At 41.0% G+C, this 13,974-nt stretch overlaps 1 protein-coding gene across 1 annotated transcript in view; it reads right to left on the bottom strand.

The window, feature by feature from the left end:
* The window catches only part of gramd1bb (GRAM domain containing 1Bb), a 37,219-nt gene that overhangs the window by 6,940 nt on the left and 16,305 nt on the right, over positions 1–13,974 (bottom strand). Inside the window, exons 5-16 of the mRNA XM_008275973.1 lie at positions 6,750–6,834; positions 6,057–6,160; positions 5,811–5,906; positions 5,308–5,388; positions 5,011–5,126; positions 3,975–4,137; positions 3,244–3,433; positions 2,916–3,059; positions 2,683–2,801; positions 2,439–2,581; positions 2,176–2,279; positions 938–1,241 (exon numbers count right to left, since the gene is read on the bottom strand). Coding sequence (XP_008274195.1) covers positions 938–1,241; positions 2,176–2,279; positions 2,439–2,581; positions 2,683–2,801; positions 2,916–3,059; positions 3,244–3,433; positions 3,975–4,137; positions 5,011–5,126; positions 5,308–5,388; positions 5,811–5,906; positions 6,057–6,160; positions 6,750–6,834 — 1,649 coding nt within the window. The remainder of the gene's footprint in view (positions 1–937; positions 1,242–2,175; positions 2,280–2,438; positions 2,582–2,682; positions 2,802–2,915; positions 3,060–3,243; positions 3,434–3,974; positions 4,138–5,010; positions 5,127–5,307; positions 5,389–5,810; positions 5,907–6,056; positions 6,161–6,749; positions 6,835–13,974) is intronic.

The following is a 13,974-nucleotide window of genomic DNA, read 5'->3' as shown; positions in this document are numbered from 1 at the left end:
ATTATTAACAGATTTAATATTAGTCTTTACTGTGTGCTGACTAATTTTACACTTCCTGGATGCGGGGCGCCGGTCTATGCGCCAGCCACATGAGTGTGTACGTAGCTCGAGAAACTTTTTGTGATCATGGGACCTTGGCCCGGGCTCTGACTGGCAGCTGCAGGTCTGGTCGCAGCGTCCATAGTCTATGGGTGCGTCCCGGACCCGCCCACTTTTGCTGTAAGCCAATTAATTTTGTCTTTATCTGCTTTTGTCTTCTGTGGTTGGACGTCAAAACTGTCCTTTGACGTTCTTATGTCTGCGCTTTCTGACACGTCACACGGCCTTTCCCCTCGTATTCTGCTGGATGACAGCTGCTGTCATGACGGCTTAATGCATTGGCCATGCTGCCAATGGAGAAAAGACTGCTCATCGAAAAGACTGCGTGTAGTAGACATGTAACTGGTTTTAACCACGGACAAATCTGACATGAGAACGCCCTAGTTTATTATTTTTAAAGTCATTTTGGTCACACCTGTCAGAGCACCCCACAGCCACCAAACAGCAGCTACCACAGCCTGCTGTGTGGGGCGTTCAGGGAGCATCAGTAAATCATAGCATCTATCAATGAGAAAATGTTCAGCAGGACATATGTTTTGCCTTTGACCAGGTGGGAGGTGCAACAAAATGAGAAAGTGGCTCGTACCGGTGCTACCGGTGAAAAAGTTTGTGATGGAAAAAAAAAGTTTTGATGAAAGTTAGATTATGATTAGAATATCCTCCAAAGGTAGACAATTTGCATTCCTGTAAATAGTTGTTCCTGATGTTACTCATATTCTAATTTCTGATTTTAAATAAAAGGTCATTTGTAGACTGCGCCCCCCCACCAAAAATTTTCACCAGCCGCCACTGCAGGCAACCCTACATCAATGACTGCGTATTTGTGTGTGTTGCGTACACAAAGCTGATGATAAGCAGCAGTTTGGAGACGCTGTAGAGAGCCAGGCCTCCGGGCAGGTGGTGGTGGTGCTCTGGACTCTGGTGTCTGGTCTGTGTGGAGCCCGCCACTTGTTTGATCCTCTGAATCACCTCCTCGTCGGTCGGTGTAGTAACGGGGCTGAGGGCCTCGTCCAGATGCTGGCTGCGCATGTGGGGCAGTGGCCTCTTCTTTCGCCTCACCGAGGAGTTCTTCACCACCTTCGCCTTTGGAGACAGCTGGTGGGACTCTGTCAGTATCTCCTCCAGCTTTGACAACTCCAACTCTGAGAAAGAACAGGAAGACATCTGTTCATATCACATGTTCTCATGCAAAGTCATGTCACCTTAAGAGAGCTGGGCTATTTTCAGGGTAATTTCACTTTTTTTAAAAAATCCGTTACTTTGGTAAATACAAGAGCTAGCCATAGATTCAGTACCTTGTTGTTCTTTCAGAACAGTCTTCGTTATCCAGATCTCCCATCATTTGTTATAACAGTTTCACATTTTTTCATACTAGCCTTAATATAAAGCTAAAAAAACACTGTAGTATAAAATGTGTATGCTCTGCTGTTTATTTTGTGGTATGTTGTTAAACCACTGGGACTTTGTGACTTATCCAAGTGAAAAGCTCTCTGTCTTCAAAATGTGATACTGTATTAAAGTGTATGACAGCCAGAATTTCAAATCCTTGCTTCTGCTCTGTCTTTTGATAGATTTCCCAAATCTATGCAATGATGCAGGACAGTATTCTCTTCTGATGCACATTCAAAATAATCTTTCTTGACAACACTTTGTCACATAGATAGGCAATTGGCATCACTGCAAAGGACAAGTATCGCAGTTTCATTTGATATTCTCTGCAATGAATACGTCCAAAGCAATTCAACGGAGAAAAAGGGATGTGAATTTGGCCATAGTACTTTTTGTTCATAGTTCAGTCCACATAGTTCTCCACATTCACATCGCATTTCTGTTCAGTAATAGACAATAAATAGAGTACTTATGTGATTCAAGAACAAAATCCTTTGTTATTGGTAAAATCACTTTTAGCAATGATAAAAACAACAATATTTAGTCTTAGGAGAGGAACCAACAATACACTTCGACTTCTAATGTGTTAAAACCACAAGAGTTTCATATTTTCTTTGTAATTTGTGTCCATGTTATTGGATGGTACCCCTGGTAAATAATGTGACCAACCACAACACTGATGTTTACCAAGATGGCGGAAGTTCTCCTCTAGTCCGCTCCAGAAGTTTTTCTCTATGAAGCCTTTCACAAGCCCCCACGGCTGTTTCCTGTAACGCAGCTCTGTTGATACCCTGTGAGACAGACAGAATAATATTGTTATATTGACACAAAATGGTAAATATAAACAGCTAAAACATAGAGAAAGCTAAGAAATTCTCCAAAAAATTATAAAATAAAATTGCATTAGCTACATAACTTGCCAATGCTCTAAATGTCTGATTGTGTCTTACCGTAACCGACACTTGTTCTTGGCGACCCTTGTGAGCATATAACGGTTGAGAGTGTAGAAGTAATCGTGGTAAGGAACGTCATGTGTGATGACCTCAGCATCGATAATGTAGCACTCGCTCTCCTGACTGGCTTTGTATAGAGTCTGACAGACAAAAATATTGATTGAAAAAAATATTACACTGTCGACAGAAGCCAAGTATAAGTAAAAAAAAAAAGTTTCTGTCCTACTTGTGTTGACTTTACCTGTGTCTCAGTGACTGTGGCTGTTTTAGGGGCCAAGGGGTTGGACAGAGAGATGGTGTACAGGATCTCTCTGGTCTGGTTCCCAGCCTCCTCCTTCTTCCAGGGATGGTACACCACATCTAAACAGTAAAGAAGGCAATAAGTATTTAATAAGGCTCGGAGGGGATTGCTCTTTTGGCATAAAGTATGTCCATAGAGGTCAGACATGAGATGAATGGATCACCAGTCCTGACCTGAGAATCGCCTCTGTTCCATAAAGTCACTCATGAACTGAGACTCTGTGAAGAGGATGTCATAGAGTTTGTCCACGCTGAACTTGTAGACCTCGTTGATGTACTGCCTGCCATTCAGATCCTCATGGAAGGCCTGCACCTCACCTGCACATCAAAGAACCACAAAAACAAATTAAAAATAAGAGGCGTCATCTCGTGTTTGTTTCCAAATCTATCTATATCATCCTGTTATGATTAGACAAATCAAATAAGGAGCAGTCTTCCCAATGCATTATGTACTTTATACACATCTGAAAATTGATGTGTATATTCTGTTTCCTGCATTTACCTTCATCGTGTGTTTCTGAGGAGTCACTGAGCTCAGTGGGGATGTCTTCGTTGTCGTTGAAGTCCAGTGACGGTGAGGGGACAGGACCACCAGGCCCGCTGGTCTCGTTCTTCTCCTCCACCAACAGAGGCACAGCCAGCAGCTCACCGTCTGGTAGGCAGTCTGCATATTCCTCTGCTGGGAGCTCAAACTGTGAAAAAGAACAAGACAGGCATTGATCATCAATGACGTTCTGTTTTAAAGGACCTGCGTGTGGGATTCAGTGACCTCTAGTGGTGAGATTGCAGACTGCAACCAAATTAATATTTATTTTCCAATTGCATAGAGAACCTACAGTGGCTACCACTTCAATGTAACACAAAAGGCCTGCGTAAGAGCCAGTGTTTGGTTTGTCCCTTTTAGATTAATGAAACATGAAGCGAGAAGGACCAGCTTCTTGTATAGATATGAAAGGCTCATTTTAAGCTAACCAAAACACGTGGATTTACAGTTAGAGGTGATTATGCCTTAAAAAAAAGACATAATACGAAAATTAGATTCCATTTCTGTTAACAGATCCCACTAAATCTTACACATTGGACTTTTAAATCTTGTCAAGCCAATAACCTTAATTTATACTGAGACGGACACAAGTTGCACTTAATTTCACCTTTGCAAACCACAGGGAACACAGTATACAACATATATACTTTGTTTACTGTGGTATGCAAAGGTGAAATTACTGAACTTACTGTGATGGGTGTGTCATGGTTGCCAGGGCTGGGGATGGTGCTGTTTGGGATGACCTTCTTATGTAGTAGAGGAGGGCTCCCCTCAGGCTTGGCCTCTGTGCTGCTTTTCGACAAGTTGTCATTGTTGATCTCATTCTCTTCATTGGGAATCTCTTCACTGAACCTGAAGACACCACAGAACCACAGAACCACAGCAGGCAACCTTAATCAGTTCTATCTCACCTCCTGGATAAGAGTCTTGTAATAACTACTAGTGTTTGTTGAGTTCTTATGGTGTGATTTTGCTTATTGGGCCCTAGAAGATTTTTTTCAGTATTTGATGAGGTAAAACACAGACGCAAGAACCTCAAATCTATTTTACAGTGGATATATATATTACATTAACATTTTTGAAAAAAAATGCCAGGGAAGCAAGTGAAAATGATCTCTACTTCAATTTACTAAAAGATATGCCGACGGTAATCCCTTATTAAGCCATAATCACTTCAGGATCTCTATGGAGCTTTACATTTGACCTCAATTCAAGCTTTGAAGTCATGTCTTTTCTTGTCCATTGTCACTGGAGACCAAATACATTCAAACCATAATTCTTTGTTGATTTCTCTTCGTAAACCCTCTTCAGGCATGAAAAAAGAGACAGAGCATAGAAAGATCTTTCACACCTTCAGACAAATACAGTATTTACTCTCTTTTCTCTTTATTCATCTTTTGCAGACTTAAAGTTTTTCCAGTTTCTCCGTTGATTCAAACCCAGCTGATAAACCAAGAAGTTTAACACAAACTCTTCATTTTGCAGTGCAAATTAGCATAGAGCTAATCTGAGGAGAAAAGGATGTTAAGTGTGAAATTGCGTATCTAAATGGATTACCTGAGAGAGCAGGAGTGAGTGTGGATGGTTGTACCTGAGTGAGCATGTTAGTGTTGTTTGTTATGGCTCATATTGAACCAACTAATTATTTTCTAATTTGGGTAATTAGGTAATCAACTGAAAATGTGGTAGCCATATAAACTCATGCTGCAGCGTAACCAGACTCACCCCATGGTGTTGAAGTCATCATCAGGGGGAACATAGTCCTCATCGTCACTGGTTAGGCCAAGCTCGTTGCCATAGCACTGATGAACAAAGTGCCACAGTTCTTTGGGGCACAAGGGCTGCAAAAGGCATAAACAAACCCAAATGAGGAATGAAGAGACTTGAGAATACTTCATTGTAAAATCTGTGAGAAACAAAGAGCGGCATGCAACATTTCCTTGCCGTGCAATCGACCTAAGTGAAGCAAGTGTACTAAAACTCTGTTTCAAATGGATATGCTTGCAGATCGCATTTTCGTACCTTATCGAGCAGCGCATTCTGCCACAGTCTGAACATCATCATGTACGTCCTGTCCCGGGCTCCAAACGAGGTGAAGAAGTGCTGTGATGAATGAAAAGCAACCATGTTTTAACCAGCTTACCACTGAACTAAAATCACACTAACCATAGAAATTAAAGTAGAACTACTTTGAGAAGCAAGATTTAAATCCTTCTAGTCTACGATTATTTTAATTCCCAGTGGCCTATTTTGGCAATGATGATAGGCATTAATATCTTTTCAACCATTCTCCAGACAGTTGTGACAGAAACATGCCCCCCACTATTTGTGATAAAGATTAAATCACTAATCTTCCTGTATCAGACAGACTTTATATCTCAAGTCCTCCCTAGTGTCTCTTCTGGTAAAGATGATTAGATTCAAAACATATTTACAGTCATGCACATTTCTATAAAAAAAAACAACGACAACAACAACAACAATAAAAACAAAAAGTCCTTATTCCGTGATTCTTCATCACTTACCTTCTCAGTGTCTGTGCAGACCTGGATGGCATTGGGAATGAGGCGAGCGGTCTTCTCTTTCGTCATCGAGCAGATGTCCTTTAGTCGCACTGTCAGCTACATGCAAACACATGCAAATGCACACAATTATACACTCACAGAAACACACACACGCACGCACACAAACACACATACATGCACACGCACACACACAACCCGATACTGCCAATATAAATGCACAGAGGTGCAGTGACTTAACAATCATACCAGTGTTTCCCAGCGGAAGATGTTGCTATAGAAACAGATCCAGTTCTCAGAGAGGTAGAGTCGTCCCTGCAGGAGGATGTCCCGCTGAAGAGCACAGGAGTAGTCTGCAACGCACACAGCATCAGGGAGGAATTACCATCACACACCAAGTATGATGGAAAATTACAAATGATAACATTAACATATGAAAATAACAAACAACAGCTCAGATACAGCAAACATAGTAATATTCTAACAAGTGTTACTTTTGTAATGTAAAAAAGTAGGTCATTTTTGCATTTCAGTGGTGTGTACATCTTGTTTATTAGATGAGAGCTCCTCATCACCATACCACAAGTCAAGGCTTTTCAGACAATGACAGTATTCATTAGAGAAAGGGAAACTCATGCAACAACAAACCAACTAAACTTGTGACATTATGAAGGAGTGCAGGATGTACTGTAACTTATAGTGCAGGCAAAGTCTGTCATCAGGTTGTACGTTTCTCTAAAATAAGCAGGAGAGGATCTTTAAAAACAGTTTACAAATTTTCGACATTTACAATCATACCATGATGCAAGACGCTTGAAATAAACGATATCTGTCTGTGTATCCCCTCTGTTCTGTGAAGATTAATCGTTTTCTGATTACTAGCAAGCTGTCTGCACCCTCCAGACCTCAGATGGCCCCAGTGTGTCCATGGCGTCCACTCACCCACAATGAGTCTCTCTGTGTCAGGGAGCTGCTTGAAGAGTTTCCTAAAGTCCTCATTGCGCTGCTTGTATGTCGGGCTCAGCACCTGCAGTGACAGGCAGAGTCAGAAACACCACACACACTCACACATATAAGCGTCCAAAACTCACACTTGCATCTTCATGCTCTCTCACTTGCTCACAAGTGTCATTGCGGGTTATTTTGTTGTCCATGAGCACGTGAGACAACCTTGTTAAAACCCCCCACACGTTTGATCAGGATGTCTGGTTTACTTTTAGCCATACCACGACTCTCTCTCCGTGGGGGATTTTAACAAGTGCTGGAAATGGAAGTATAGTGAATGGCAAGCAGAGGTATGTAGCCTGAGTTATCTGTAAGGCTGCGTCGCTAATCATTCTCAATAACAGAGTGACTGAAAGCGCAATCCATACAAAATCAGCCTGGTGCAGATCATACAATACACATGCTGCTGTAAGTACAATTTAGATGTAATAACATGAGTCACATTTGCTTTATAGAGCAACATGTTTCTAACAAAGAGGCTTTTGTTAAAGGGTAGGACAACAGATGAAACCTCAAGTGTAAACAAAACTCTACAGAGTGGATTGATTACCAAAGACAGTCTTTTCAGGTCTGGGAGAACTATCCCATTTGCTATGATCACACTTTCTCTTTTGCTTGGCTTCGGCAGACTTGATTATTTGCAGAGCGAGCCTGTGATGTATAAAATCTTCAAATGTGTGCCAAAGTGAGAGCTCTCACTGTCCGTGCCAGATGCTTTCCTTCAACAGGAAAGCTTCAGGAAACAATAGCTGCCAATACGGTAACAAGAGGTATACAGAAACAAAAGAAAAACATATATTCCTTTGGATCGGGGCTGGTGGGAAAAAGAACTGCACTTTCATGTTCAAGTCTTGTGTTTAAAATAAATGGAGTTGAAACACTCTTTGGGAGTATCCCTTTCTGCTCCTACCCGCCTTTGAGAAACATGCAGGGATGAAGAAAACCTGCCCTGATGTCACATGAGTGACAGCTCTGAAATTAACTGCACACACCAACATGATTTTAAAAGAATTTTTCCATTTCTAGGAACTACCAAACACACACCTACACTGTTCATAAGTTTAGTTACTCACTTAGTAACCTGATGATCACTCCAAACAACAGGCCCCTGTGAGCTCCAGAAGAGTTCAAATAGCTATGACTCATTACCAACCCAGTTGTTTTATTTAGTGGTGGGGATTTACCGCAGAAATATGCTTACAGCAGAATACAGTAGAGACAATGCTTGCTACGAAACCTTTCTTCTGACCCCCTCCTTTGTGATTTTGTCCTGTTAGAGCTAAATAAATCTAAACCAAAACATTTCTAAAGTTTCTGCATGTTTTTTCCCCTCGCTCTCCCTCAAGCGGAGCTCAACTTACAGCAGGAATCTCCTCAGTGTCCCACTCGGGGTCCTGAAGGTCCGAGGCAGCCCAGCCCCACTCCCAACCCCACTCCCCTCTAGCTGGACCCTGCAGAAGCCACCCCGCCAACGCCTCATCCAGCTCCAGCACAGCCTCCCACTCCGACATCGAGCAATCCTCATCCACTTCCATATTCGCTGTGCCAGATCTCCTTGTTGGCGCCTGGATGGAAGCGAATTTTCCAAAAGCGTGGCCCGAGTGGGCTCCTCTGACGTTGGAGGACTTCGTCAGTTACAGAAGGTTTGGAAAATAAGAGCAGACAGATGGTGAGTCCAGTGGTTTGGAAGCTGCAGTATCCGCCCCCTGTTTTGGGTGCTGCTCCCTTTCAGTGTTGAGCAGTGGACGCGGCGCACTCCAGCCACATGATCCTTGTCTCGCTCTGTCGTTCTCTGGCTCTCTCTCGCTTCCTTTCACACACACAGGGAGAGGAGTTACGGCCGTTGCCCTCTAGTAACCCTGGCCAACAAGTCCTTTATTATCATGCCAGTAGCGTTTTCCTTTTTTTTTCTCTCTCTGCTTACTCCTCCTAGTAAGTATGTGAGCAGAGTGTGTGTCTTGCTGTCCAGGTCTGAGTGCCTTGTAATTGGCCTGTTTACGACCAGCAAAAGAATGAAGTAAGTTTACTTTGTGGAGAGGACTAATACAAACAAAGCTGCGGCTGCAAAGTGAGAAGCCGAGGAAGAAACAGAACAGGATTGAACAAAAACAAAAAAATAAAAAAGAAGAAAAATAATGTTTTCAGTCCGTTGAGGTATGTGTAGAGTCCGTCTTGCTCTCTGACCAAGTGATTGAGTTACAGAGAACAGATGTGAGTATAACCTCCAGTTACCTCCGCCTGCAAAACAACACCATCAATCTTGACAGGGTCTGCACTGGGTCACAGGCCAGAGCTAAAATTGCAGAGTGAAGTGGTTGAACAAATATACTGTAAATAATTCTTTGCTTATTTTATTTATAAAAAAAAAAAATTAAAAAATGCTGGAATCCAAAAGAAAGGTATCAAAAGCTCAGATTACTGATGACTCCAAGGAACGAAAGGCACTGAAGGTATGAAGGCGTCTCTCCCTGCCTTGGTATTGAGGCCATTCATGTACTCCTGATACTTGATCGCCGTCTGCTAACAGGCGAGAAACATGCAGAGTTCACAGTGCCTATTTTAGCAGCCCTTAAAAAAACAATTGATGTGCATGTCCTGCTACTATTGTTGGCTAAAAATATTTCAACAGTCAAGAAGGTGGGCAGCTGGTTAAATTTCTTTGACTCCGGGTGGATGAAACAAATGTGTAACCCACATTTGAACGTTGGAATTCAGAATCCACGAGTCCCACCTTTTCTCTGCAGTTATTTCCCAGTCCTCTCCCTTTTAACCAGATGCTGAGGAAACAATCCGAAGCAGGAAAAATAGATGAGTCTTGGAAAATAATCTTCAGTCACAGGCTTCTTGGAAAAAACGGTGCTGCCGCAGCTATAAAAAGGGCCTTCATCCACACTGCAAGTGCCTTTACATAATGTGGATGAAACTTGAGGGTATGAGGGGTCATCCCTCAAAATGACTTGTGGTGTCCATACTGAAAGACATCCTGTATTTCTGCTCCATCATTTCATTTTACTAGATAAATCAAGCACAGAAAGAGGCCATTGTGGCTGATGCAGCATCCAGACTGCAGGTGACAGTGTGAGACTCAGGATGAGGCGGGACTGCAGATAAACAGCGTGTATTGATTTGGTTAACTATTAACTTTCTGAACAAATAGTCGGGGATGGAAGAGGCTGGTACTGTAAACCAGGGTGGGGTTTTAGTGTACTGGGGGAAGTGAGTGTTTATCCTAGAAACAATAAACCCATCATCATTAAACATGGCTGCTTTTCATTTGGTGGAAAGTCAGGTGAGGTATGAGGTGAGGAAGCACTGACGCATACACTATCTATGTAGATCTAAAAAAAAAAAAATTAATTACTAATTAATACTGTCTAAAGTACAGATCTCGCTTATCACACTGTTTGTTGGTGTGTTTCCTCTTGTTGCTAACTTCCTGAAGCCTGTGGGTATAGTTACCACACAAGTGTTGTGACAAACTTGTTCAGAAGCAAAGCAGATGAACAGGCGCTTTCACAGGGAAACAGTGTGTACCTCATACAGGCTCAGAACTCACATCAGAACGGATTGATTTTTAATCACTGTGGTTTCAGTGCCATGGGAGATCATCACTGCCATGTAGAGATGAACTTACACACACTGTCTCACATATAGGTATATAAAGGTACTTACAAATACAGTTAAAGTCGAATGAACCAAAAGCATCTGCTGAATTTATTTCACTGGTTGATTGAGACTAGTGTAGAAGATGTCAGGAACACAGCCGTGATACCGAGGAAAATATTTCATACTCAATTTGTTATTAAAAATCAGCTGTCCTATCCCAATGCCAAAAAGACAAAAAAGCCAAGAAAATCATCTATTCTCATAAATCTTTAGGTGTCATAAGCTATTAGTCTTAAAAGACTAATTTTCCTAAAATCCACAAAAGATTATGTCAGTGTGGTTTGAAGACTGTGCTTGCTATCAGTGGACTTCAGAAACACACATATTAATAAACGAATTACAAGTGATTTCAAAAAGTTTCTACAAGTACTTTGTGTGGTATTGCTCAGCAGCAGGAGGAGAAGTAGGACAATGTTGGGCTGGGTTGACTGGTGCAGCTGTTGGATATTGTCTAAGATACCTTTCTTTGCTTATACAGTAGTATGGTATGGTTAAGGACCCAGACACAGACCAGTTATCACCAGTGAGAGACAGGTACGCCAGTTTGATAATCACTATTGCAAAGTACTTTGATAGTCTCAGAAATGTAAGCTCTGCACTGTGGGGCAACATGAAGGAGCACATAGTGTTTGTTATGTTGTTTATGTAATGTATGTGTGGTTGGGTGTAAGTAAAACTGTTTGCTGCACAAGCCCGTCAGGAAAACCTACACCCATACTCGGAGGTGTTACTCTACATTTTTCATATTGTCAGCCTTACAGACAGTAGAGTCTTTTTATGTTCTGACTGTTTTTGCCGTGTCCGTGACACTCAGCCCGAAGCTCATTCGATCCTATTGAGGATGTGACGCTTTAAAGTTCCTCTCTGGTAACTGATTAATCTACTGAAAACTCATCTTTGTGTAGCAAAGCTACAAATTGAGAAGGTCTTCACCATGTCAATAATCCAGGTATGTCTTTTAATGACTTAGATGTGACTCTGCAAAATAGTTTCCTCCTGAATTTGCAGTCTTTGTGTCCATCTTCACCACTATCCTCCTGCACCTGCTGCAGCTCCAACAGACAAGTTCACTACGACTCTGCTCAAACACAGTAAAACTACTCCGCACTACACAACGGCAAGTTGCAATACTGTAAAAATTCAGCTATACACGTTCGAACAGAACACCGATTCAGTAAAAGAATAATGATACAGAAAGTCTCAGCCTGCAAGTTGACAGAATTGGTCCTTTGGGTATGTTGCCATGGTGATGGCGGCACACATAGACACAGCCCTCTTCAGGAGACAACGAAAGTGAACATTTTGAGTTTCTTGCCTATCCCAGACGTTCAGTCCGCAAAACTTACAAATGAAATGAAACGCTCTCTCATCTTGCCTGTACTATTGTGTATGTACAGCAAAATGACAATTAATTTGATTTGATTTGATGTTGTGTATGAAGCTCCAGAGGTCTGAATTCATGTTTTGAGATCAGTAAACTGAAGCTTTAATGCTCAGCCATAGTGTTTTATGCTTATTTTGTTCATGAAATGTCTTCTAGCAAACAAAAAGCACCAAATGGAAGTGTTAACAAGGTAAAAAACTTCATTTTTATCAAAGGAGCTCTTTAAAATAGGTCACACACACTGTACTGTGTATAGTTTTGATGTAAATCCAGACTGTGTAATGAAGAAATAAACCCTGAGCTGTTTTTCAGGGTAAAAAGATGAAATCAAAACCAACATATACAGTATGCTTTTTTTCCATCCAATACAGTCTTGACTGGTTGGGTTTGACTGGTAAGCTTATGGTGTGTAATGTGAGCTGAGCAAACTGTAGATAGATACAGCTGTACTTTCACATTAATCAGTAACTGTAACTTACTGTAAGCCGACGTACTTTAAGTCCTCTCTACTCGTACTACTGTTCACTGTGTTGAGTATTCTTCATTATCTTTGACTTGCCTTTTGTTTTCACAGCAGTCACTCATGAGCCCGAGTTATTTTCTACAGTGTAGTTTTGAGCAAATGCTAGTCAGATTGGGTTAAAAGTGTATGCTTACTTTTCAGCTGCAGATTGATACACTACGTTCGTATTTCAGGGAGCAGAAAGATGGGATTGAGTCAAAATAAACAACACTTGATTTATATTGTGTTGTCACCCAGTGCAACAGTGTGACTCACTGATGTGTTTTTTAAAATAGCTTTTGGACAACAATGCAAGTCTATTGCACAAAGAACTGAGATATATAAGAAAATACTCAGTTGGATCAGTTCACTGTTGTTTTGGACTGACTTGGATTTATTGACAATAGAAAAGAAAAAATAGAATATGTCCAGTTTTATCATTTAACCCTTCGAACTGTATTACACCATTTATTAGAACCAGAGACTAGAAAAACTGAGAGACTCGGCGGATTCACAAATTTCTGATGGTCCTTGAACTAATCATCAAGGATGTGTTGTTACATCAGCTTAAAATTGTGCTATTTATTTCCAAATCACTTTTTATACATTTTTCACTTAACAAATCTTCAAAAGAAAATGATTTTTTCAATTCATAAGATTTAGTAAAAAAACAAAACTGTGACAGTAGAATACTTAGTATGGAAACATTAAAAATACATGTAGTAGAATATCTATAGCATGTGGAGCCAACTTTTAATGTTTCAGTTATATTTAGTATCTGCTAATTCCATTTATTTTAAAAACATTTATTTATTTAATTAAATTTTTGTACAATTAATGACAGGAACGCAACTTTCATTTTTGTTTCATCGCATTATAACTGTGTCAAACTACACAGAGGACCTTTGTGGGCTCTCCTTCTAGTCATGGTTACGCTGATTCCATAGATGTGCAGGAATTTAGGCTACAGCCTACAGTGACTGAAAATGTGACAAGAGCAAATAAATGCCGAGAAACTACTCAGAGGGTTAAGAAAACTTTGAGACTGAGTTATAAGAACTTTAAGGTTACGGAACATTTGAAGATTATATATTTATATCTGTTGACCATTTTCTGTGTAGTCAGTGCAACATTAACAGTATTCTACATTCTACTTGCTATGCTTCCTTCATAAAAGTAGATCAACAAAGGAAATGAGAAGGGTTTATTATAGGTGAATGTGTTAGAAAAGCATTTAGGAAGCTGTCTGGACTGTTGGACCAAGCCTCTTTAGAACCCAGCAGCACTTCTCACTATATGCAGGGAGGTCTTTGTGTTGTCCTCCTTTTGTAAATCCCAAACCCTAAAGCCAAACGGTCTTGGTGTCCATATTTAACAGGACATGAGGGAAAACAAAGTCGGGCTGGAGGGAAACATGCCACAACCTAAAGCACCATGCTCCATTCCCACGGCTCGTCCAGAGGCCCTTGTGATGGTTTGTTGATTTGTTTAGTACAGTGAGGAACTCAGTGCGCTTGTTACCACCTGTTGCATGCCAGAAATAGAAGTTTGTGTGGTGACATGCCTTTGACCACATCTGAGGGATTGGAAAACAGAAACTCTGAGCATTC

This window comes from Stegastes partitus, unplaced genomic scaffold (genome assembly GCF_000690725.1).
Source record: "Stegastes partitus isolate 25-593 unplaced genomic scaffold, Stegastes_partitus-1.0.2 Scaffold62, whole genome shotgun sequence".
NCBI lineage: Eukaryota > Metazoa > Chordata > Actinopteri > Pomacentridae > Stegastes > Stegastes partitus.
This window is presented reverse-complemented; position numbering and strand designations above follow the sequence as displayed.